The following is a 25806-nucleotide window of genomic DNA, read 5'->3' as shown; positions in this document are numbered from 1 at the left end:
ATTGTTCTGAATGTAGTGGATCTCACATACTGGGTATGAAGAGAATATTACTTTCATATTTGATGGATATCCTTACTTACTCTTAGAATTCTTATATCTGTAACAAATAAAGATTACATTTTGGACTCTCTTATAGAGATCAGAACTAGTTAGATTTCTTTTCGGGATTTACTTAGCTTTGCAAATTACAGTCTTTGCATAATCACCAGGTCACATGCTTTCTCATCATGACAGATTCTTTAAAAAATTCTTAAAACTTAACTTGCCTCACCTCGTCTTCTGCATCACTCAGTGAACCTGACTGCCATTCTCTTGAAGGGGGATATTTACTGAGGAGTTGAACCCAACCCTTATAACATTCAGGGAGATTACAATCGAGATAATGTTATTGAAACTTCGACTATCAGGATGATAGTCTTGACTGGTTTTCTTCCTTTGGCTGATGGCAAGTTGGATTCATTGGACCCAGTGGTGTGTCCTTGAGTCAAGCTCCCTCTTGGCGAAGTTGAAGAAAATTTATTGAGAGATACATCTGATTCTGTTATTCCCCAAGAATTCCCCAAGCTAGGATTGTAAAACATCACAAGGGACCCTGCCACTCAGTCTGCGCCTACACAAGACTCTGAGTTCCATGGCAGGAGAGAGACAGCGAGAGAGAGGGAGAGAGACAGGGAGCGAGAGAGAGAGAGCAGGGGTGAAGGAGCAAGATTTCATACATCTACAACGCAACCAGACCATTGACAGAATCTCCCAAGCCCTCAACCTCCACCACCAAGAAGGACCAGGGTAGCAGGTGTATGTGAACACCATCACTTCAAAGTTCACCTCCAAGTCACACAGCATCCTGACTGGTCTGACATCCAGTACTGGGTGAACAGAAATTTCCTCCATTTAAGTATTGGGAAGATTGACATTGTCTTCAGCCTCCGCTACAACCTCAACTCCCTACACACCAACTCCATCCCTCTCCCTGACAACTGTTGCGACTGAACAAGACGACTCACAACCATGGTGAAATATTTCACCCCAAGTTGAACTTCCAACCACATATCCACATCATCACCAAGGCCACCTATTTCCACCTCAGTAACATCACCCGACTCCACCCCAGTCTCAGCTCACCTGCTGCTGAAACTCTCATTCATTCCTTTGTTACCTCTAGACATAAGCATGCTAATGCACTCCTGGTCGGCCTCCCACGTTCAACCTCCCTGTAATCTTGAGGTCATCCAAATAATCTTGGCATCATCCACATGCTGCCCGTGTACTTACTCACACCAAGCCTTATTCACCCATCACACCTGTGCTCACTGACATACAAAGGCTGCAGGCTAAAAAGTATCAGCATTTTGAAATTCCCATCCTTGTTTTTTCTCCATGGTTGTGATCATCTCTATCTCTGTAATCTCATCCAACCACACACCCCTCCGAGATCTCTACACGCATCTAATTCCGGCCTCTTGAGCATTCCTGATTTTAATCACTCCACCATTGATGAGCGTTCTTCCATTTGCCTAGGCCACAAGCTCTGGAATTTCCTCCTTAAACCTCCCCACCTCACTTTCCTCCTTCAAGATACTCCTTGAAACCTACCTCTTTGTCCAAGCTTTTGGTTACCTGCCCTAATGTCTCCTTATGTGGCTCAGCGTCAAATGTTACTTTGTAACATTTCTGTGAAATATCTTGGCAAGTTTTATTATGTTAAAGGCACAAAATAGATACAAATTATTGTCACTGACTTGGACATATACAAGCCATATCAAGATTTGACAGATCACCTGATTCATCAGGAACTGAATATCATTGGACATTGACTGTGAAAGGAGATATTGAGAGTTTGGACAGCAACATAGAACCAGAGGGATTCCAGTCATCCAAAACATTTTGAATAAATTTCCACAACCTCACAGGCCAGGCAAAACCATAATCATATTATTATATCTGGGACTAACAAAAATCAGCTTTGGGTTCAGATGAAGAACACTATCTTCAAATTAAAGATATAGCCAAGGGTAAAACATTTGCGCACACACCCCCCATCCATCACCAACCTCTCGCTTCCTCCCTCCACCCGCCCCCACCCCCTCCGACCCACCCATGCTAATATATAAATGTGTGGTGGAATGGGAAGAGAGTGTTTTCCAAAAATGTTCCAAGTTACCATTTTGTTATTACAGATTTCTTGATGACTTGTGGGAAGTTTGGTCCCATATGGAGACAGAAGTGGAGGAATATGTGCCAACAATCACCATCCATCTATCAAAATCACAACAATGTTAAGAAATATGAACTTATCTGTCTCTCTGAGATGTTTTCTGGCTGGAGGTTGAGGACTAGGAGTCCCAACATTCCCTGGGAGTTCCAGCACATGTCCAAAGTGGGACAGGCGCACTGCTCAGGAGAAGAGATTGAACCATTTGGAGGTGTGCAGTGGTCCAGGCAGTCGGAGTCAGAATGGCTTTGAGGGATGTCAGGCAAGATGCTTGAAAGTGGAGACTGCTTGTGAGGGAGACAGAGTTTTCACAAGATTGTGTGACTCACAGTGAACACTGACATCTGTGTGGGTTGCTTAGAAATCTGTCTTGGTCATCTGCCATTTAATGTGCAGTGCGCTATGTTTGACCACAGTTGCCAGTCAATTCATATTTTTCACACATTAATTCTGAATGTTAGAGTATAAGGTAGATATTGTCAACTGCTTTACTCTTCTGACTTTATGTAATAAAATTCATCTTGATTGTTTAAAACCATGGAATCTTGTAGTTTTATTCTCTTGGTAAGTACCTGGGATTTCAAACATTGTCTACTTTAAACAAAAAATTACTCGTCCCGAACCTGATCCAAACAATAAATGCAGAAAAAAATGAATTTCTTCAACACGACATGGTTCAAACTAACACAGGAAGATAAAACAAAACAAATTGGCAACAAAGGTTTTCTTTAAACCAACAGACACACACATACCCTACTACATACCAAAAGCCACCACGCTAAACAGACCTTCCGTGGATTAGTTAATTAACAACTGCTGCGATTCCATGGTATTTGTACAGAACAGGTAGATTTAACAGCGCAGTCAATATCTTATTCACTTCATTGTGGCAAAGGGGATATGCAAAAGGGTTCCTGAGACATATCAGATCCAACTTTCGGACAGAATTAGACAATCCTCCAGGATTAAATAAGTTAGGACCCCAAAAATCCACTTATTATGGGATATTGCAATAAGACCCTACAGATGAAGAATGTAATTAAAAAAAAAATTTGAAAACTTAAATGAAGGAATCGATTCACTTAGCCAATATAATAACAGCCTTTAGAAGGAATGAAAACCTAAAGGGTCTTTCGTTAGCAGCAAGGTGAGCACACAAGCCACCCCATTTTGTTGGGGTAGAAACTGTATAACATGCAAGCACTTAAAAGTCCTGAAAACAATACAAAATTTCAACACAGGGAAAATACCCCAAAAACCACAGAATCTCATGTGAACAACAATGTTGTCTATGCAATCCGATGTAAACATTGCAAAATCTGATACATGGGAGAGACAGGGAACACATTAAGAACTAGACTCACAGGACATCTTAGTGAGATTAGAAGAAAGAAAGAACAGGAAGCCATCAACAAACATTTTATTGAACATGGGCTGGACCCTTTGGAAATTAAAAGGCTGGAAACAACTCTAAATTGGTTTTCATTATAAGGGAAGAGCAAAGGGAGGCAGTGGATTCCAAATTTAGTAACAATGTCACCAAAAGGCTAAATTAAAGAAAAAAATGAAGAACAACAGTGTTAGTACAAGAAAACTGTTAATGTTCATTAACTTGAATGACTCCCATTCTGGGGAGTTTGGTGAGATTGTAAAGAGCAATTCACACCTCCAGGGAAACCACGTCAATGAGTTTACTCTTGTGGAAATGCGCATTGGATTTCAGATGCCATCACATATCTGGGTAGGTCCCTTTACAATTTACTTGAAGCCTTCTAGAAGCTTGGCAAACACTGAAGTTGTTAAAGTTCCGGCCCATCTTGTAGTTCAGAAATCTATCATAACACAACAACACATTCGTGACAAGATTCTCCCTCTTCCAGTCCTTAAAGTGGTGACTTAAGCTCTATCCCATGCTTCACTCTAATTCTACCACATAACACAGCTCATGCTAACAAAACATCTTCCATGATTTTATTCGTCATTTTGAATGCCTCAGATGTCAATGTGGTTGTGTGGCCGAGCAGTGTATGGTATTGGAGTCTTTGTAGGTGTGGGTTTGAATCCTGCTACTGCTAAAGTTTTAGGTGGTTTGTTCTTCTAGGCAATTCCAGAAAATTCTTCATGTGGGAAAAGGGCAGCTGAGCTGTGCAGAGTCTCATTCTGGTCGGAAGAATGAGGAGAGGCAGAGGCAGTAAATTACAGGTGACCAGGAAAGGGTGGGGGAAGGGCACAGACTGGACAGACTGAATACCATTTTTCTCTGTAGCACTCTGTGTCCATTCTATCATCCTTCCCGAGTAGTTGTGGCCGAGTGGTTAAGGTGATGGATTTGAAATCCAGTGGGTTCTCCTCACACAGGTTGGAAACCTGTCAACTCCACTTCTCATCATTCCTGATTATAACCAACCGCAGAATTAATTATCCGTTAAATGGAATTTTTAAAAATCCAAATTCCCGAATTTCTTATTTCCTTTGATCCCAAACATTCACTAAATTTTCAGTCTGAAATGGAACAATGGGCCAAGTTGGTGATATCTTTGCTTTCTGGGTGTTTGTATCTCCTTAGGCCTCTGTCACTCTCAGTGTATATGTGTGTGTGTGTTCCTCTGTGTGTGTCAGTATGATTCAGTTCCCTGAGGGGATGAACACATTTTTACCATCACAAATTTAATTCACATTAGTTGTGTAGCTTCATAATAAATGTTACAGAGAAAAAAAATGTCAAGGTGAAATGTACAAGAGGAGTTTGTCTCTTTTTATGCATGGACTACTACAATAACAATTTATTGCAGTTCAACATAAAGAAATATCCCACAGGAGCATTATAAGGAGACATTAGGTCAGATGACCAAAAGCTTGGTCTAAGAGATGGGTTTTAAGAGTCTTAAAAGAGGAAGATGAGGTAGAGATGGGGAGGTTTAGGGAGGGAATTCTAGAGCTGGGGGCCTCTGTAACTGAAACCGCTGTCAAATGTGATGTGAGTAAAAAACTTTTTCACACAGCAAGTGCTTCGCGTCGGGAATGCACTGCCTGGAATTGTGGTGGAGGCAGCTTCAATCGAGGTATTCGAGGGTAGTAAATGATTATTTGAATAGAAACAATGTGCAAGGGTGCAGGGAAGAAGCAGGAGAATGGCGCTAAGTCATGATGCTCATCTGGAGATCCGGTGCAGACACGATGGGCCGATGGGCCTCCTTATGCCGCGGAAAAAATCCTGTGATTGAAAACCGTCACAATGCCCGGATGATTGACAGAACCTTCGGACCAATAGGAAGAGGGGGCGGACCTGGAGGGTCAAGGGGCTGGTCCTCCAGCCAATCGGAGTGAACGAGGGGCGGGGCAAGACTGGGAGTGAAGCATGCGCAGTGTGAGCAATGGCGATGTGGGGATGTTGTGCTGTTGAATCTGCAAGAGGTAATGGAGTAAATGGCGGGGTCGGAGGGAGCGATGGGTCCGGCGAGTGGGCAGAGAGGCTTCATAAACATGTTGTAAGCTGTAAAACCTTAAAAAGAACTTCCTGGTACCCGAGGACCATCGCTCCGTTTGTACCGAGCGAGGCCACAGATTTCTCCCAGTTTCAGACCCGGGTTAACGGCCGCCATCTTTATTGGGGGCAATGTGCATCAGGGCGCATGCGCGGCCACCATCTTTGTAGGGGCAACAACGGAATTACCTGGAAAAACTCAGCAGGTCTGGCAGCATCGGTGGAGAAGAAAAGAGTTGACGTTTCGAGTCCTCATGACCCTTCAGCAGAACTGATGAACTTCACCAGTTCTGTTGAAGGGTCATGAGGACTCGAAACGTCAACTCTTTTCTTCTCCGCCGATGCTGCCAGACCTGCTGAGTTTTTCCAGGTAATTCTGTTTTTGTTTTGGATTTCCAGCATCCGCAGTAGTTTTTTGTTTTTATCTTTGTTGGGGGCAATGTTTTTGGAATCTTCAATGACAATGGGAACTCTTGTCCATCAAACTGCTTCACGCTTTGAGTTACAATGTCTCACTGATGAGGGAGAACAACGATATATGTCCAAGTCAGTGACAATAATTTATATTTATATTCTGCCTTTAACATATTAAAACTTTCCAAGACATTTCACAGTAATGTCACAAAGTAACATTTGACACTGAGTCACATAAGGAGATGTGAGAGCAGGTGACCAAAAGTTTGCTCAAAGAGGTGGGTTTTAAGGAGAATCTTAAAGGAGGGAAAGAGGTGGAGAGATTTACAGAAGAAATTCTAGAGCTTGTGGCCTAGGCAAATGAAAGAATGCTCACCAATGGTGGAATGATTAAAATCAGGAATGCTCAAGAGGCTGGAATTAGATGAGTATAGAGATCTCGGAGGGGTGTGTGGCTCGAGGGGGTTAGAGAGATAGGGATGATCACAATCATGGAGGAAAACAAGGATGGGAAGTTTAAAGTTTTAGTGCTTCTTGAAAAGAAGTCTTTGTAGTCTTTGTCGGTCAGTGACAACAGGGGTGATGGGTGAACAAGACTTGGTGCGAGTAAGCACACGGGCAGCGAAGTTTTGGATAACCTCAAGATTACAGGGAGGTTGAAGGTGGGAGGCTGGCCAGGAGTGTGTTAAGATAATTAAGTCTGGAGGTAACAAAGGAATGGATGAGAGTTTCAGCAGCAGATGAGCTGAGTCTGGGATGGAGTCGGGCGATGTTACTGAGGTGGAAATAGGCGGTCTTGGTGATGATGTGGATATGTAGTTGGAAGCTCATCTTGGGGTGAAATATGTCACTTTGGTTGTGAACAGGTTTGTTCAGTCTCAGACAGTTGTCAGGGAGAGGGTTGGAGTCGGTGTCTGGGGAGTGGAGTTTGTAGTGGGGACTGAAGACAATGACTTCAGTCTTCCCAATATTTGAATGGAGGAAATTTTTGTTCATCTAGTTCTGGATGTCAGACAAGTCAGGACAGAGTGTGACTTGGAGGGGAACTTGGAGGTGATGGTGTTCACATACACCTGCTACCCTGGTCCTTCTAGGGGAAGGAAGTTGAGGGTTTGGTTGGTTCTGTCAAAGTTCTGGTCGAGTTGTAGAGATAAGAAGTTTTTCTCCTTCACCCCCTGTCTCTCACATCTCTCTCTTTCTCCCTCTCTCTCCAGTTGTCTTCTCCCAGAGAGGCCAGAGTCTTGTGTAGCCCAGACTGGGTGGCAGGTTCCCTTCCCTGAAGGACATGAGTGAACCAGTTGGGCTTTTATGACAATACAGCAGTTTTCATGGTCACTTTTTCCGATTTCCAGCCCCACAAATGACAAGATTCATTCAGTTCAATTTCATAACCTGCCTTTGTGTTTTTGTGGGTTCTCTCTCACTCCCTTTTTTCTGTTTAAAATCAGTTTCACAGGGTATTAGAAGGGGAAGATTTGCAGTTGGGAAACTGAAACCAAACATCACATCAGGATCTGAGTCAGGAGTCATCCAATTTATCGTAACTTGAATATCATCGGATTTTGAACATGAAAGGAAAAAGCACCGTTCACAGTGGGGAAAAACCGTGGAAATGTGGGGATTGTCGGAAGGGATTCAATTACCCTTTTGAACTGGAAACTCATCGACGCACTCACACTGGGGAGAGACCGTTCAGCTGCTCCACGTGTGGGAAGGGATTCATTTCTTCATCCAGCCTTCTGAAACACCAGCAAGTTCACACTGATGAGAGAGCTTTTAAATGCTCAGAGTGTGGGAAATGCTTTAAAAGTTCCTGGGAGCTGACATCCCATCAACGTGTGCACACTAATGAGAAACCTTTTAAATGCCCAGACTGTGGGAAGTGCTATAAAAGCTCCAAGGAACTGATGTCCCATCAACGTGTTCACACTGATGAGAGACCGTTCAGGTGCTCTCAGTGTGGGACTGGGTTCAAGCGATCAGCTGACCTTACTAAACACCAGCAAATTCACACTGGGGAGAGACCATTCACCTGCTCTGAGTGTGGGAAGGGATTCATTCAGATATCGCACCTGATGACACACCAACGTGTTCACACTGGGGAGAGACCGTTTAGCTGCTCCGAGTGTGGGAAGGGATTCACTCAGCTATCGCACCTGCTGACACACCAGCGAGTTCACACTGGGGAGAGACCATTCACCTGCTCCGAGTGTGAAAAGGGATTCACTGATTCAGCCAGCCTGATGAAACACCAGCGAGTTCACACTGATGAGAGACCTTTTAAATGCCCAGACTGTGGGAAATGCTTCAAAAGTTCTGGGAACCTGATTCGCCATCAACGCGTTCACACTGACGAGAGACCGTTCAGGTGCTCTCACTGTGGGTCTGGGTTCAAGACATCATCTGACCTGCTGTCACACCAGCGCATTCACACTGGGGAGAGGCCGTTCACCTGCTCCAAGTGTGGGAAGGGATTCACTCGATCATCAAAACTGCTGAGACACCAGCGAGTTCACAAGTAACCACGGTGATTGGATTTTGCTGTTAATCACATCCAGGAGTGAACCATGTTCATTGGGCTCTGTTTCTACTGAAGTTAATAAACTCCAGCCCAGTTCTAGGGGGCAATATTCTGGATAAAAGTCAAATAAATCAGCCTTCTGTTAAACACACAGTGTGTTGAGTCTGTTTAATATCACTGAGACAAGTTAATTCCTTTTGAAGGGCTCTCCCTCTCCCCTGTCTCCTCCACCCTCACCTCCAACAACAAGTGTGAGGAGCTCATGGAACTTCTTTGTCACTAAGATTGAGACAATCTGATCAGCTGCCTCTGCTGATTCCCTCCCTTCCACTAGCCCACCGGGACAAACTGCCTCTAAAGATCCCCCTTGTCTGAGCTCTGAACCCACATCTTTCTCCAGTTTCTCTCCCATCTCCCCTCATGCCCTCCCAGTGCTCACCTTGTCCATGAGACCCACCTCCTGCTTCATCGACCCAATTCCCACTAAAGTGCTGATCACCCAACTTCCCCATGTTCACCGAGATTGTTACCAGTTCTCTCTCTCCAGGAACTGTCCCTGTCTTCTTCAAATCTGCCATCATCACCCCTCCTCAACAACAAACCTTTGATTCATCCATACTTGCAAACTGCTGCCCCATCTCCAACCTCCCTCTCTTCAGCACACTGTTCGAACGTGCTGTCACCTCTCAAATGCTGGGATTCTCCACATGAACAGGGTGGGATGTGTTTGGAGACAGGATGTCCCAGTTCTCCACCCTGGGATTCTCAGTGTGAACAGGGTGGGATGTGTTTGGAGACAGGATGTCCCAGTTCTCCACCCTGGGATTCTCAGTGTGAACAGGGTGGGATGTGTTTGGAGACAGGATGTCCCAGTTTTCCACCTTTAAAGGGACAGGGAGAGGACCAGCTGGGCTGAATGACGCTGCTTTATGACATCACTGCAGTGCCTAGTAACCATTCTCCCTGAGCCCTGCTCATTATGGGCTGGCTTTAGCTCAGTGCTGTTACAGGGAGGGAAACAGGAGGAGGATTCGAGCCGTTTGGAGCTCAGGGTTAATGGGGTGAGATACAGGATCAATTTCTACCTGACTGATTGAGAAATGTCATTGTCCCAGACACTCCCTGTCCCTCAGTATCTGTATCTGGGGGACAGGCTAATGGGTTTACTCTGTATCTAATCCGTGCTGTATTTGACTGGAGAGTGTTTGATTCTGACAATATTTGTTCACCTTGATGATGATGAGATAAAACCATCAGCTTCTTCCTTAGACACAGATCCTGAAAGACAAGGAGTGTCTGTAATATTTTGGACCATGGCCTTGATCCAGTTTTGAACTGCTTGCTCACATCTCCCCCCATCCTGCTTTGTTCTATTGAAAAGACCCCCCAGTTTCTCCAGCCTCTCCTCAATGGAAACAGTTGAACTAAGTTAGAAACTCAAGCAAGATTTTCACAGCAGACAGGTCACCATGAGAAAACATTTCATTCCACAGTCAGTTGTTATCATCTGGAATTCACTGTCTGAAAGTTTGGTGGGAGAAGGTTCAACAGTAACTTTCAAAAGGGAATTTGAGAAATGCTTGAAAGAAAACATTGACAGGACCATGGGGAAACAGCAGGGGAGAGGACTATTCAGGTAACTCCTCCAAAGAGCTGGCAAAGGCACGATGGGCCGAGTGGCCTCATTTTGTGCTGTATCTTCTCATCCGTGGTATCATCTCTGTGAATCTCTCCTGCATCCTCTCCATGGCCCTGACATCATTCCTGTTGTAAGATGCGAGAATTTGACTCAATATTCTAAATGCAGCTTAACCAATGATTTACAAATTAATTTTTCATCGAAAATTGGAGTAACAGGTTCAAACAGCATTTTAAACTTGTCCTTCAAATTTAAAGATTTGTGTATCTGAACCCCTTGTAACATGGCTAAAAGACATTGAGGTAAAATGTCTGATATAATGTGTATTATGGGATAGAGAAGTTTAGTCTGAGTTAGAAACTCAAACAGGCTCTTCACTGCAGACAGGTCACCATGGCAACACTGATAAGACATTCCATTGCACAGAATCAGCTCATTGGAAACTCGAATCAGATCAGGGAAAAGGACAGAGTTTGTCTGTTATTAATCACATTATAAACTGAAACCAGAGTGAGGAATACAATAGATCAGATTATAATGTGTGATGTTTATGCCTATAATTGTGAAACTATTCGAAATAACAGAATTAACAGTGGGCAGGGGAGTTTAGGGAGAATGAGAAAATTCCAGAAGAAAAGTAACTGCTGGGAACCAGGGAATGTGTCCTTGTAAATCACAGATTAGAGAAATTCCAGCTGTCTTTTCCTCACTTCCTGACAAAACCCAGCAGAGAAGACAAAGAAGAGTCAGGGGCCAGAGCTGGATCACTACAGGGTATAAAAGTGAGGGGATACTGATGTAAGGGGGCAGTCAGGACTGGAGACACCGGAGATCAAGCTCAGGGTGCCTGAGGTTCCATCCAGCGGGCTGATCTCGTGTAAGTGACTGTGGACACACGGGACTTGCATGTTTACTCTCATTGATGGATCAATATAAGATATGGCTGAGGACAGAGAATCTGATCAGCTGACATTTCTTAATAAGTTACTAATGCTGCTGACACTCGACTCTCAAATCCACTCATTAGGAAGACAAGTTTTAGCAAGAATCTTCCAACTCTTAACCACAACTCCTTTTATACTGCTCCCATTTACAAACATCAAGGAAAATTGTTGACTGATTATCGAGTGACTATAAATGAAGGAGAAACGTGGACTGGTCACGGAGGGTCTGTAAATGAACAGCAATGTGACTTGTCTGGAGGGTCTGTAAATGAACAGCAATGTGACTTGTCAGGGAGGGTCTGTAAATGAACAGCAATGTGACTTGTCAGGGAGAGTCTAAATGAACAGCAATGTGACTTGTCAGGGAGGGTCTGTAAATGAAAAGCAACGTGAATTGTCAGGGAGGGTCTGTAAATGAACAGTATTGTGTCTTGTCTGAGAGGGTCTGTAAATGAACAGCAATGTGACTTGTCAGGTCGGGTCTGTAGATGAACAGCAATGTGATTTGCCAGGGAGGGTCTGTCAATGAACAGCAATGTGACTTGCCAGGGAGTGTCTGTTAAAGAACAGCAATGTGATTTGTCAGGGAGAGTCTGTAAATGAAGAACAACATTGCACTGATGTGCTGGGCTCCTGCGTCACTGGGGATGGGATATTTGTGGAGCCTCCACCTCCAGTGAATTGTTTAATTGTCCACCATCATTCATGACTGGATGTGGCAGGTCTGTGGACCTTTGTCATGATTCGTTTGTTGTGGTATCGCTTAGCTCTGGCTATCACTTACTGCTTATGCTGTTTGGCAGACCAGTTGTCCTGTGTAGTAGCTTCACCAGGTTGACACCTCATTTTTAGTTATGCCTGGTGCTGCTCCTGGCATGCCCTCATGCACTCTTCACTGAACCATGGTTGATCCCCTGGATTGGTGGCACTGGCAGAGTGGGGGAGAAGCTCAGTCATGAGGCTACAGATTGTGTTCGAGTAAAATTCTGCTGCTTCTGATGGGCCACAGCGCCTCATGGTTGCCCAGTCTTGAGTTGCTAGACCTGCTCGAAATATATCCCATTTAGCACAGTGGTAGTGCCACACAACATGATGGAGGGTGTCCTCAATGTGAAGACAGGACGTCATATCCACAATGAGCATGGTGGTCACTCCTATGGATCCTGTCTCTTTCTCTCTGTCTCTCTCTCTGTGTTTCCTCCCCTTGAGGTCAGAACTTTGTGTAGGTCCAGACTGGGTGACGGTTTCCCTTCCCTGATGGACATTAGTGAACCGGTTGGGTTTTTATGACAATCTAGTAGCTTTCATGGTTACCTTTTCCTAGTGTCGGCCCCACAGATTACCAGATTCATTCAGCTCAATTTCACAACCTACCTTTGTGTTTTTGTGGGCTCTCGCTCACTCCCTTTTTTCTGTTTTAAATTAATTTCACAGGGTATTAGAAGGGGAGGATTTGCAGTTGGGAAACTCAATCCAAACTTCACGTCAGGATCTGACGGAGTCGCCCAATTTATCATAACCTGAATATCACTGGATTTTGAACATGGAAGGAAAAAGCACCGTTCACAATGGGGAGAAAATGTACACGTGTTCTGTGTGTGGACGAGGCTTCAGCCAATCCTCTGACCTGTTGAGGCACGAGCACAGTCACGCTGTGGAGAAGCCATGGAAATGTGGGGCCTGTGGGAAGGGATTCCATTACCCATCTGAGGTGGAAACTCATCGGCGCACTCACACTGGGGAGAGACCGTTCACCTGCTCCGACTGTGGGAAGGAATTCACACCAGCGAATTCAACCTGCCCAGAGTGTGGGAAGTGCTTTAAGAGTTCCCAGGATCTGACGTACCATCAACGTATTCACACTGATGAGAGACCGTTCAGGCGATACTCTCAACTCACTGTCCATCAGTGAATTCACACTGGGGAGAGACCGTTCTCCTGTTCCGATTGTGGGAAGGGATTCACACAGTCATTCCACCTGCTGATGTACCAGCGAATTCACACTGGGAGAAGCCGTTCACTTGCACCATGTGTGGGAAAATATTCACTCAGTCATTTGACCTGCAGATACACCAGCAAGTTCACACTGCAAGAGACTTTTAAATGCCCAGAGTGCGGGAAGTTCTATAAAAATTCTGGGGACCTGACGTTCCATCAACATGTTCACACTGACGAGAGACCGTTCAGGTGCTCTCACTGCGGGACTGGGTTCAGGTGATCATTTCAACTCACTGTACACCAGCGCCGTCACACTGGGGAGACGCCATTCACCTGCTCTGAGTGTGGGAAGGGATTCACTCAGTCATCCCATCTGCTGAGACATCAGCAAGTTCACAAGTAACTACAGTGATTGGATGTTGCAGTTAATTACATCCAGGACTGAACCATTTACTTGGAGTCTGATCCTGCTGATGTAATTACCTCCAGGATAGCTATTGCCGTTAATACTTTTGACAAAAGTCAAATAAACGAATTTTGTGTGAAACACACAAGGTGTCGAGCCTTTTTAATATCTCTAACACAAGTTAGTTCCTTTTGAAGGGCTGTCCCTCTCCCCTGTCTCCTCCTTCCTCACCTCCAACAAGTGTGAGGAGCTCATGGATCTTCTTTGTCACTAAGATTGAGACAATCCGATCAGCTGCCTCTGCTGCTTCCCTCCCTTCCACTAACCCACCAGGACAAACTGTCTCTTCACTCCCTATTCACACTCAACAGCTGATCACCCACATCCACATGTTCACTGTTTTGTCTTTATTCATTTATGGATGTGGGCGTCGCTGGCTCAGCCAGCATTGATTGCCCATCCCTAGTTGCCCTTGAGAAGGTGGTGGTGAGCTGATATTGTGAACAGTTTTCTCTCTCAACCTCCACATCTGTGACACATCCCATCTCTTCTCCTGCTTCAGCCAATTTGCTGTTGAAACCCTCCTTCCTGCCTTTTCTCCCTCTGACTATTCCAGAACTATCCTAACCCTCCTCTCCTATTCCACCCACTGACAATCCGGAACATTGGTGCCTTTTTAGAAAAAGATCCCATGGGACGTTGGACAGACGAGGCCAACATTGGTTGTCCATCCTGATTGTACTTTGAACTGAGTGGCTGCCTCAGCCATTTCAGAGGGTAGTGAAGAGCCAACCACATTGCTGTGGGTCTGGAGTCACATGTAGGCCAGACCGGGTAAAGACGGCAGATTTCCTTCCCTAAAGGACATTAGTGAACCAGATTTGCTTTTACAACAATCAATGTTGGGTTTATGGTCCAATTATGAGCTTTCAATTTGAGATTTTATTCCTCTAATGTAAATTCCACCAGTCCATACTGGGATTTGAACCCAGAAGGTCAGCCTGCACCTTGGGATTACTAGTCCAGTGATGTTGTCACTCTGCCTCCATCTTCCTGTATCTTAACTGGTAGTTACTTTCACCCATTACTCACTTACCACCATTTCTTTCCGTTCTGGCAATGCACTGAAAATACAATTCTCAGATTGTTTTTTTTTCAAATCTCTCCCTGGTCTTGTCCCTCCCTATCTCTGGAAACACCTCCAGCCCGACAGCCCTCTGAGATCTTTCTGCTCCTCCCATTCCGGACTCTTACACATCCCAGAATTCCATCACTCCACCAATGCCGGACGTACATTCAGCTCCCTGGGTGCTAAGCTCTGGATTCCCTCTCTAACCATCTCCACATCTCTGACTTCCTCTCCTCTCCTTTAAGATGCTCCTTAAAACCTACCTCTTTGACCCGGTGTTTGGTCATCTGTCCTCATCTCTCTTTTTGTGTCTTGGTGTTGAGGTTTTTTGATATTGCTCCTGTAAACCACCTTGGGATGTTTGACTGTTAAAGGTGCTATATAAATACAAGTTGTTATTGCTGCTGTTAATCACATTCCTGACTGAACCTGTTCATTCTGACAGTGGGAATTTATTGCCAGAATAGCAAGCAGACAATTACGAAGGCAAATGGTATGTTGGCATTTATAACAAAGTGATTTGAGTATCGGAGTAAAGATGTCTTGCTGTGATTATATAGAGCTTTGGTGAGACCACAACCGAAGTATTGTGTGCAGTTTTGGCCTCTGTACCTAAGGAGTGATATACTTGCCATAGAGTGAATGCAATAAATGTTCACTAAATTAATTCCTGGGGTGGAGGGATTGCTCTTTGAAGAAAGATTAAATAGACTGGGTCTTCATTCTCCAGAATTCAGAAGATTGAGAGGGGATCTCATTCAAACACAAAATTCTTACAGGGCTTAACAGGGTAGATGCAGGAAGGATGTTTCCCTTGGCTGGGGGTCTTGAACCAGGGGACACAGTCTCAGGATAAGGGGCAGGCCATTTAGGACTGAGATGAGGAGGAATTTCTTCACTCATAGGGAACTGAACCTTTGGAATTCCCTGCCTCAGAGGGCAGTGGATTCTCAGTTGTTGAGCATATTCAAGATTGAGATCCATCGATTTCTATATCTTAAAACATCAAAGGATACGGGGATAGTGCAGGAAAATGCTGTTGAAGTAGAAGATCAGGCCTGACCTCACTGAATGGCAGAAAAAGCTCCAAGGGCTGAATGGCCGACTCCTGCTCTTATTTATAATGTTCTTATTGCTGCTGACATTAATAATCTCCATATAACTGGGCTGGAGTTTAAATTCTGGATATATGTCCAAAATCAATTTTGTTTCACACAAGCTGTGATAAATTACAGACAAACATACATATGAATTAGGAACAGGAATAGGCCACTCAGCCCCTCCAGCCTGTTCTGCCATTCAGTAAGATCATGGCTGATCTGAATGTAACCTCAACCCCACAATCCTACCTACCCCCATAACCTTTCATCCCCTTGTTAAACAAGAATCTATCTAGCTCTGCTCTAAAAATATTCAAAGACTGTTTCCACCACATTTTGAGGAAGAGAGTTCCAAAGACTCACTACCCTTTGAGAGAAGAAAAATTCTCTTCATCTGTCTTAAATGAGCTACACCTTATTTTTAAACACTGACCTCGAGTTCTAGATTCTCCCACAAGAGGCAACATCCCCTCCACATCCACCCTGTCAAGACCCCTCAGGATCGTAACGGTTTCAGTTAAGTTGCCTCTTACCCTTCTAAATTCCAGTGGATACAAGCCTAACCTGTCCAACCTTTCCTCATAAGACAACCCACCCGTTCCTGGTATTAGTTGAGTAAACACTTTCTGAACTGCTTCCAACACATTTACATCATTCCTTAAATAAGGAGACCAGTACTGTACACAATATTGCAGATGCAGTCTCATCAGTGTTCTGTACAATTGAAGTTAACCTCCCTACTTTTGGAATCAATTCCCCTCAATGAATGATAACATTCTATTAGCTTTCCTAATCACTTGCTGTACCTGCATACTAGCCTTTTGTGATTCATGCACTGGGACACCCAGATCCCTTTGAACCTAGCAGCTTTGCAATCTCTCACCATTTTGATAATCAGCTTACTTTTTATTCTTCCTGCCAAAATGAACAATTTCACATTTGCCCACATTGTCCTCCATTTACCAGATCTTTGCCCACTCACTTAACCCTTTGTAGCCTCCTTATGTCCTCTTCACAATTTAATTCTCTACCAACCTTTGTGTTGTCAGCAAATTTAGAAACCATTCCTTCAGTCCCTTATTCCTCCTACCAGCTACCCCATGACTAACTTAACCACAAAGAAATAAAATCAAAATACCAGGGATGCTGCAAATCAGATTTTAAAACAGAAAATGCTGGAACAAACTCAGCAGGTCTGGAAGCATCTGTGGAGAGAGAGAAGCAGATTTGATGCTTCGAGTTTAATATGACTCTTCTTCACTCTGGCTTCACTTTAGCTACTGCTAAACTGGAATTAAAAGTTGGTCATTTTATCCACATGTGAATAATGGATAATAATATGTTAGATAAATGTTCAGAAAGTCAAACTGTAACTGATTAAAGAAAATCAGAAAAGTGGAGATGCTGGGAATAGGAATGTTCTAATGAAAGATGATCGAGCTAAAACTTTCACTCAGTTTCTCTCTCCAGATTTCCCCTGACCAGAGGAGTGTTTCGAGCATCCTGTTAGATCAGGTACTTCCACATCAAAAGGTCTGATTGTTTTTTCAACATATGAGACATCCCACAGTGATAAACGTGTTACATGATCATTTCTCAGCCTTTTGGCTGAGATCACGTGTGAAATCCATTGGGTCTGAGCTCTGAGATTTGCAGTTTTTTTGGCGGGGGGGGCATGGGACTGAATCTCAATGCTGCCCTCAGTCTTACGTCACAATGATGTTTGAGCTCTCCTTCATCCTGGCTCAGGACTAACACTGATAGAGTGAAGAGAATGAGCAGAAACAACCATCCCAGCCAGGGGATGCGTAACACTGTCAGGGTGACAGGGAAGGAGATGGAAGAAGGCATGAAGATTACAGAAATAGGAGGAAACGAGACCCTGGAGGGATTTGAAAAAAAAGAATGTGAATATTAAATCGAGGCATTGTTTCACCAGGAGCCAATGTAGGTTAGTGAGCTCGGTGGTGATGGGTAACAGGACTTGGTGTGAGAAAGCACATGGGCAGAAGCGTTTTGGATGATCTCACGTTTCCGCATGGGTGGGCTGGATGTGAGGCTGGCCAGGAATGTATTGGAATCATCAAGTCTTAAGGTAACACGGACATGGATGAGGGTTTGAGCAGCAGATGAGCTGGGGGTGGGGTGGAGACAGGCGACGTTATGGAGATTGAAATATCTGGTGTTAGTGACGGTGCGGATATGTGGTCAGAAACTCATCTTGGGGTCAAATAAGACACCAAGATTGTGAACAGTGTGGTTCAGCCTCAGACAGTTCCCAAGGGAGAGGGATGGACTCGGTAATTAGGGAACAGAATTTGTAGTGGTGACCGAAGGCTTTGGTCTTCCAAATTTTTAATTGAGGGAATTTCTGCTCATCCAGTACTGGATGTGAGATAAGCAGTTTGATAATTTAGGGACAGTGGAGGAATGGAGAGGGATGGTGGTGAGGTAGAGCTGGGTGTTGTCAGTGTACATGTGAAAACTAACACGTTGCTTTTGGATGATGTCACCTGGTGGCAGCATGTAGATGAGAAATAGGAGGGGCCAAGGATAGATCCTTGGGGGACACCAAGTACAAGGGCTTTGGAATAGAAAGGGAGATTGGAGATGGGGCAGTAGTTTGTAAGGATGTTGGGGTCAAAGGGGTTTTTTTTGGATGATGATGGATTTAAAGGTGGGAGGGACAGCACCAGAAGAGAGAATTGTTAGCAATACCAGCTAAAATGGAGAAGTTGGCTGCTTAACAGGGAATAGGGTCAAGGACACAGAAGGTGGGTCTGATGGACATAATGAGCACAAAGAGGGCATGAGAGGAGATGGGAGAGAAACTGGAGAAAGAAGTGAGTTCAGGGCTTGTAAATGGAGCAACTTCAGAGTCAGTCTGGCCTGGTGGGCTAGAGGGAGGGAGGGAAGCAGCAGAGGCAACTGATCAGATTGTCTCAATCTTAGTGACAAAGAAGCTCCATGAGCTCCTCACACTTCTTGTTGGAAGTGAGGATGGAGGAGACAGTGAAGAGGGAGAGCCCGTCAAAAGAAACTACTTTGTACGAGAGATATTTAAAAGACTCGACACACTGTGTGTTGAACAGAAAGGTGATTTATTTTTCTTTACCCAGAATATTAACACCTATAACTAGGATGGAGTTTATTAACATCAGCAGAAACAGACCCCAGTGACCATAGTTCAGGCCTGGATGTGATTAACATCAAAATCACATCATAAGTAGTTACGTGTGAATTCGCTGGTGTGTCAGCAGGTGGCATGACTGAATGAATCCCTTCCCACACACGGAGCAAGTGAACGGCCTCTCCGCAGAGTGAACTCGCCGGTGTATCAGCAGATGGAATGACCGAGTGAATCTCTTCCCACACTCGGAGCAGCTGAACGGTCTCTCCCCGGTGTGAGTTCGCTGGTGAACAATCAGACCAGATGATCGCCTGAACCCAGTCCCGCAATGAGAGCACTTGAATGGTCTCTTGTCAGTGTGAATACCCCGATGGACAACCAGTTCCTGGGAACCTTTATAGCACTTGCCACAGTCGGGGCATTTAAAAGGTCTCTCATCAGTGTGAACTCGCTGGTGTGAGAGGAGGTTGGATGAGTGAGCAAATCTCTTCCCACACACGGTGCAGGTGAACGGTTTCTCCCCAGTGTGAACTCGCAGGTGTACAGTGAGCTGAGGTGAATGCTTGAACCCAGTCCCACAGTGAGAGCACCTGAACGGTTTCTCGTCAGTGTGAACACGTTGATGGGACATCAGCTCCCGCGAACTTTTGTAGCACTTCCCGCAGTCAGAACATTTAAAAGGTCTCTCATCAGTGTGAACTTGTCGGTGTCTCAGCAGGCTGGATGACTGGGTGAATCCCTTCCCACACTCAGAGCAGGTGAACGGTTTCTCCCCAGTGTGAACTCGCTGGTGTACTGTGAGGTGATTTACTGACTTGAACCCAGTCCCACAGTGAGGGCACCTGAACGGTCTCTCATCAGTGTGAACACGTCGATGGGACATCAGCTCCCGCGAACTTTTATAGCACTTCCCGCAGTCGGAACATTTAAAAGGTCTCTCGTCAGTGTGAACTTGTCGGTGTCTCAGTAGGGTGGATGACTGAGAGAATCCCTTCCCACACTCAGAGCAGGTGAATGGCCTCTCCCCAGTGTGACTGCGCCGATGAGTTTCCAGCTTAGATGGGGATCTGAATCCCTTCCCACAGTCTCCACATTTGCACTGTTTCTCCCTGTTATCCCTGCATTTATGTTTTGACAAGCCAGATGATTGGCTGAAGCCTCGTCCACACACAGAACACGTGTACGGTTTCTCCCCACTGTGAACGGTGCTTTTTCCTTCCATGTTCAAAATCCAATGACATTCAGTTTACGATAAATTGGACGACTCCATCAGTTCCTGTTGTGATGTTTGGTTTGGGTTTCCCGACTACAAATCCTCCCCTTCTAATACCCTGTGAAACTGATTTAAAAGAGAAGAAAGGGAGTGAGAGAGAACTCACAAAAACACAAAGGCTGGTTGTGAAATTGAGCTGAATGAATCTGGTAATTTGTGGGGCTGGCACGAGGAAAAAGTAACCATAAAAACTGCTGGGTTGTCATAAACACCCAACTGATTCACTAATGTCCTTCAGGGAAGGGAACCTGCCACCCGGTCTGGATCTACACAAGACTCTGGCATCTATTGAAGGACAGAAAGAGAGAGAGGTGAGAGCAGCACGTAGTGAAGGAGATGATCTTATATATCTGCATCTGAACAGAAATTTCCTCCATTTAAATATTGGGAAGACAGTCGCAGTAGCTAGAACAAACCCCCATTGATGTGGGTCTGGACCAGACCAAGTAAGGACAGCAGATTTCCTAAAGGACGTTTGTGACCCAGATGGGTTTTACAACAATCTGCAATGATTTCATGGTCATCATCAGACTTTTAATCCCAGAGTTTTATTGAATTCAAAGTCCACCATCTGCCGTGGCAGGATTTGAACCCAGGTCCCCAGACCCCAACTTGGTCCCTGAATTACTAGTCCAGCAACAATGCCACTATGCCATCACCTCACCACATGGACTGCAGCAGTTCAATAAGGCAGCTCACCACCACCTTCTCAAGGGAAACTCGGGATGGGGAATAAATGCTGGCCCAGCCAACGAAGCCTACATCCTACAATCCATCAAGCCTACATGAATAAAAAAAAACTTGACTATTCTAATTCACTTCTGGACAGCCTCCCACATTCAAACAGTCAGAAAATTTAGATTTAGATTTTTTAAATCTCCACTGTCTATGTCTTCTGCACTGAGTCCTGTTCATTCACCCATCACCCTGTCCTCAATGATCTACAAAGGCTCCTGGTTAAACAGGAACTCAGTTTCAAATTCTCATCCTTGTTTTCAAATCCCTTCTTGCCCTTCGCTATTACCAGTCAAACAGACTTTTGGCACACATAAGGCAAAGATAGATTTAGGTCATGATGAATCAAGTGACTCCAGGAGATCCTGATCTGATGTTTGGTTTGAGTATTCTGCCTTCAAAACTGCTCTTCTACTATCCTATCAAAAAAATGGCAACACTGTCAGCCTAAGAACAAACATTGAGAAGAGACAAACATTTCTCTTGGTTTGAGTTTGCTGTGTGTAAATCCTCCCCTTCTGACCCCCTGTAAAAGGAGTTTCCAAAATCCATCCCTGTCAGTCCAGGGTAGAAATTCACAATATTTTCTCCTCCTGCTACCTGGATCAGGATGACCGCGCATGCGCCCTGCTGCACACAGTGATAAAGATGGCGGACATTAACCCGGGACTCTCAGCGGAGACGGGGCCCTGCATTTGTCGCTCTGTTTTGGTGGAAGCGCCGGATTGGTTCGTTCTTTTTTCGGGGCTTTGAATCGCCACTGGGTGTTTATGAACCTTCCCCACCAACTCCGCCGGTTCCATTACCCTCGAAAATCAGCCGTTTTTCTCTGGTTCTGGAGCCGAAATGACCGCTTCTCCGCTGCTGCAGCCTTCACATTGCGCATGCGCCGGTTGGACCGCCCACTGCGTATGTTCCGTTTGCAACTCATCACTGCGTCTGCGTAAACGCTCTACTCAGGACGGGGCATATTCTGATGCAAAAATAAAAACAAAAAACTACTGCGGATGCTGGAAATCCAAAACAAAAACAGAATTACCTGGAAAAACTCAGCAGGTCTGGCAGCATCGGCGGAGAAGAAATCAGTTAACGTTTCGAGTCCTCATGACCCTTCAACAGAACTGAGTATAGTTAGGAGAGGGGTGAAATATAAGCTGGTTTAAGGTGTAGGGGGGAGGGGGGTGGGGTGTTGGGGGGAGAGAAGTTGAGGGTGGGGTGGTTGTAGGGACAAGCAAGCAGTGATAGGAGCAGATAATCAAAATATGTCACAGACAAAGGAACAAAGAGGTGTTGAAGGTGGTGATATTATCTAAACGAATGTGCTAATTAAGAATGGATAGCAGGACACGCAAGGTACAGCTCTAGTGGGGGAGGGGGGGTGGAAAGACTGACAGGGCATAAAAGGTACAGATTTAAAAATAATGGAAATAGGTGGGAAAAGAAAAATCTATATAAATTATTGGAAAAAATAAAAGGGAGGGGGAAGAAACGGAAAGGGGGTGGGGATGGAGGAGGGAGTTCAAGATCTAAAGTTGTTGAATTCAATATTCAGTCCGGAAGGCTGTAAAGTGCCTAGTCGGAAGATGAGGTGCTGTTCCTCCAGTTTGCGTTGGGCTTCACTGGAACAATGCAGCAAGCCAAGGACAGACATGTGGGCAAGAGAGCAGGGTGGAGTGTTAAAATGGCAAGCGACAGGGAGGTTTGGGTCTTTCTTGCGGACAGACCGCAGGTGTTCTGCAAAGCGGTCGCCCAGTTTATGTTTGGTCTCTCCAATGTAGAGGAGACCGCATTGGGAGCAACGAATGCAGTAGACTAAGTTAGGGGAAATGTAAGTGAAATGCTGCTTCACTTGAAAGGAGTGTTTGGGCCCTTGGACGGTGAGGAGAGAGGAAGTGAAGGGGCAGGTGTTGCATCTTTTGCATGGGCATGAGGAGGTGCTATAGGTGGGGGTTGAGGAGTAGGGGGTGATGGAGGAGTGGACCAGGGTGTCCCGGAGGGAATGATCCCTATGGAATGCCGCCAGGGGGGGTGAAGGGAAGATGTGTTTGGTGGTGGCATCATGCTGGAGTTGACGGAAATGGCGGAGTATGATCCTTTGAATGCGGAGGCTGGTGGGGTGATAAGTGAGGACAAGGGGGACCCTATCATGTTTCTGGGAGGGAGGAGAAGGCGTGAAGGCGGATGTGCGGGAGATGGGCCGGACACGGTTGAGGGCCCTGTCAACAACCGTGGGTGGAAAACCTCGGTTAAGGAAGAAGGAGGACATGTCAGAGGAACTGTTTTTGAAGGTAGCATCATCAGAACAGATGCGACGGAGGTGAAGAAACTGAGAGAATGGGATGGAGTCCTTACAGGAAGCGGGGTGTGAGGAGCTGTAGTCGAGGTAGCTGTGGGAGCCGGTAGGCTTGTAATGGATATTGGTGGACAGTCTATCACCAGAAATTGAGACAAAGAGGTCAAGGAAGGGAAGGGAAGTGTCAGAGATGGACCATGTGAAAATGATGGAGGGGTGGAGATTGGAAGCAAAATTAATAAATTTTTCCAGGTCCCAACGAGAGCATGAAGCAGCACTGAAGTAATCACCGATGTACCAGAGAATATTCTGATGCAACGCGAATGCTGGGTAAGAGTCCTGCTATTGACACCTCATCTTGTTGAATAGAAAATTAGATCTTTTGATCCAATTCCGATTGGAGCCATAGGTCAAAAATATAAAATTATTCTAAGAACTAATACGGCAACTAAAGTGCACAGCCACCATAGCTTTTCCCTGGGTGTCTTTAACAGCAGCACAAAGCCCTACAGTTAGGTGTGAACCCGCTGGGGTCTCAGCAGGTGGGGTGAACCAGTGATTTTTCCCCCCCCCAAACACAGAACATTTAAACCATGTCTTGCCATTTGAGAATGCACCGATTCTGGATCAAATCCCTTGAATGTTTAAAGCTGGAGTGTTAACAGGTTGGGAAGCTGAATAAATTTCATTGCCCACATGAAGTCATTTAAACTTCAATGGGATGTGGGTGTCGCTGGCAGGGTCAGCTTTTAATCTCCATCCTGATTTGCCTTGGACCTGAGTGGCTTGCTGGGCCGTGTCTGGATTCACATGACCAGGTAAGGAAGACAGATTTTCTTCCCTAAAGGACGTTAGTGAACCAGATGGGTTTTTAGAACAATCAACGATGGTTTCATGATCATTATCACCATTACTGAGATTCACTTTTAAATCCAGAATTTATTAACTGAATTTAAAATTTCACCAGCTGCTGTGCTGGGATTGAAACCCATATCCCCAGAAGATTAGAAACAGAACAGAAAATGCTGGAAAAAACTCAACAAGTCTGACAGCATCTGTGGAGAGAGAAACAGAGTTAACATTTCCAGTCCGTATGACCCTTCTTCCGAGCTACCAGAAGAGTAGCTGGTCTTGATATTACTAATTATCATAACGACATTACCACTGCGCTAGCGTCTCTCTCACAGAACCGGATTGGTCTCCCTCCAGTGTGACTGTGCTGCTCTGTCAGTAAATCTGGTGACTCTATTTCCACTTTCAGCTGCTGAATGATCTTTTCATGGTGGGATTTTACCCATGTGTTCCAGCCAAGATGGAAATCTCAAACCTTTCTGGTAATGAATTCCATATTCATAACACTCTCCAGTTAAAGAAAAAGCAAAATGCTTCAGATGCTGGGCATCTGAAATAAAACTGCCAATGGTGGAAGCGCTCAGCAGATCTGCCAGTGTCTGTGGAGAGAGAAACACCGTTGACATTTCAGGCCAGTTACCTTTCATCAGAAAAGCACTGCATCAGCGTACAGACCTGAATTGTTAACTCTGTTGCTCAATCCACAGATGTTGCCACATATGCAGAGTATTTGAAGCATTCTCTGTTTTTATTTCTGGTTAATGAAGTTGATCCTGAATTGCGCATTGGATTTATTACTGACTAACTTATTTTTATTCTTGCTGATTCTCAAGTGGAAATATCTTCCACTTGTCTCCCCTGTCAAACCTTTTCAGAGCCTTATAGGCCTCGATAAGGCCATCCTGCACTCTCTTTACCAGAGAAAACATTTTCAAACTGTTCACTCTTGATAGTTCTAACTTGCCAGTACTTTCAGCATTCCGGTAAATATTTCTTGTACCTTCTACAGTGTTTCTAGATTTATTTATAACATGGGGACCGAGCTAATTTGAACATCACATTCACCATTCTCTCCAAATACTCTATGTTGGAAGGACCATTTTGTAACATCGCATGTATCTATGATCAGACAGGCACGTACCTTTTAAGAAAGCTAATTGTGACATCACACATATGCGATATTGTGACATCAGACCATGTGACATGCTTGTATAAAGGTACCAGCCCCACCTTGAATGACAGCCCCTGTACTTTGGAATCTATCAGGAAAGTCACTTCGTCAATCAGCCTGTTCAATGATACAGCCCAGACCATATAGATGTCCGCGATAGAGCTGTAATGGATTTATTTGCTCTAGGAATAAACCTTATGATACTTGTTCTCAGCAAAATCTCTGTCTCAGTGTTTCATGTGACAGGAGCTACCATAATGACACATCATGTGGTGGGTGTCAGTTATTGAGTACAATGCTGGAGGTTTAGCTTTTTAAGAAGTCCTATCTGAAACATGAAACATTGCATTAGTTTTCTGCAGCAGTATATTTCTCTGAGTTCAGGGAAGTCCACAAAACATCCCGAAGTTCAGATCTGGCCCATGACACGTCCACAAACATGAAGCACCATTGCCGGCTGCTCTTCACCCCCTCAGCACAGCTCTGGTCTCTCCCTGTCCTTCAGTGTTCCACACACCATTGCTGTTTCCTGCCTGCTGTTGTTGCTGTAACAAGTGGTTAAACA

At 44.9% G+C, this 25806-nt stretch overlaps 4 protein-coding genes across 4 annotated transcripts in view; 1 reads left to right on the top strand and 3 right to left on the bottom strand.

Annotated features, from left to right (window-relative positions):
- LOC144697563 (uncharacterized) overlaps positions 1–8782 on the top strand; it is an 89392-nt gene extending 80610 nt beyond the window's left edge. Inside the window, exon 4 of the mRNA XM_078569611.1 lies at positions 7921–8782. Within this exon, the coding sequence (XP_078425737.1) occupies positions 7921–8632 (712 nt within the window). The 3' untranslated portion in view covers positions 8633–8782. The remainder of the gene's footprint in view (positions 1–7920) is intronic.
- The window catches only part of LOC144697513 (uncharacterized), a 36931-nt gene extending 15139 nt beyond the window's left edge, over positions 1–21792 (bottom strand). Inside the window, exon 1 of the mRNA XM_078569535.1 lies at positions 21732–21792. The gene's annotated coding sequence lies outside the window, so the exon portion shown is untranslated. The remainder of the gene's footprint in view (positions 1–21731) is intronic.
- LOC144697486 (uncharacterized) overlaps positions 1–25806 on the bottom strand; it is a 352987-nt gene that overhangs the window by 180468 nt on the left and 146713 nt on the right. The gene's annotated exons all lie outside the window — the stretch shown is intronic.
- Positions 18881–25806, bottom strand: part of LOC144698491 (uncharacterized) — a 28516-nt gene continuing 21590 nt past the window's right edge. Inside the window, exons 2-3 of the mRNA XM_078570432.1 lie at positions 21732–21877; positions 18881–20164 (exon numbers count right to left, since the gene is read on the bottom strand). Coding sequence (XP_078426558.1) covers positions 19018–20164; positions 21732–21877 — 1293 coding nt within the window. The 3' untranslated portion in view covers positions 18881–19017. The remainder of the gene's footprint in view (positions 20165–21731; positions 21878–25806) is intronic.

Source organism: Cetorhinus maximus, chromosome 23 (genome assembly GCF_964194155.1).
Source record: "Cetorhinus maximus chromosome 23, sCetMax3.hap1.1, whole genome shotgun sequence".
NCBI lineage: Eukaryota > Metazoa > Chordata > Chondrichthyes > Lamniformes > Cetorhinidae > Cetorhinus > Cetorhinus maximus.
The sequence above is the reverse complement of the archived record's forward strand: the minus strand, read 5'-3'. Positions and strand labels throughout refer to the sequence as shown.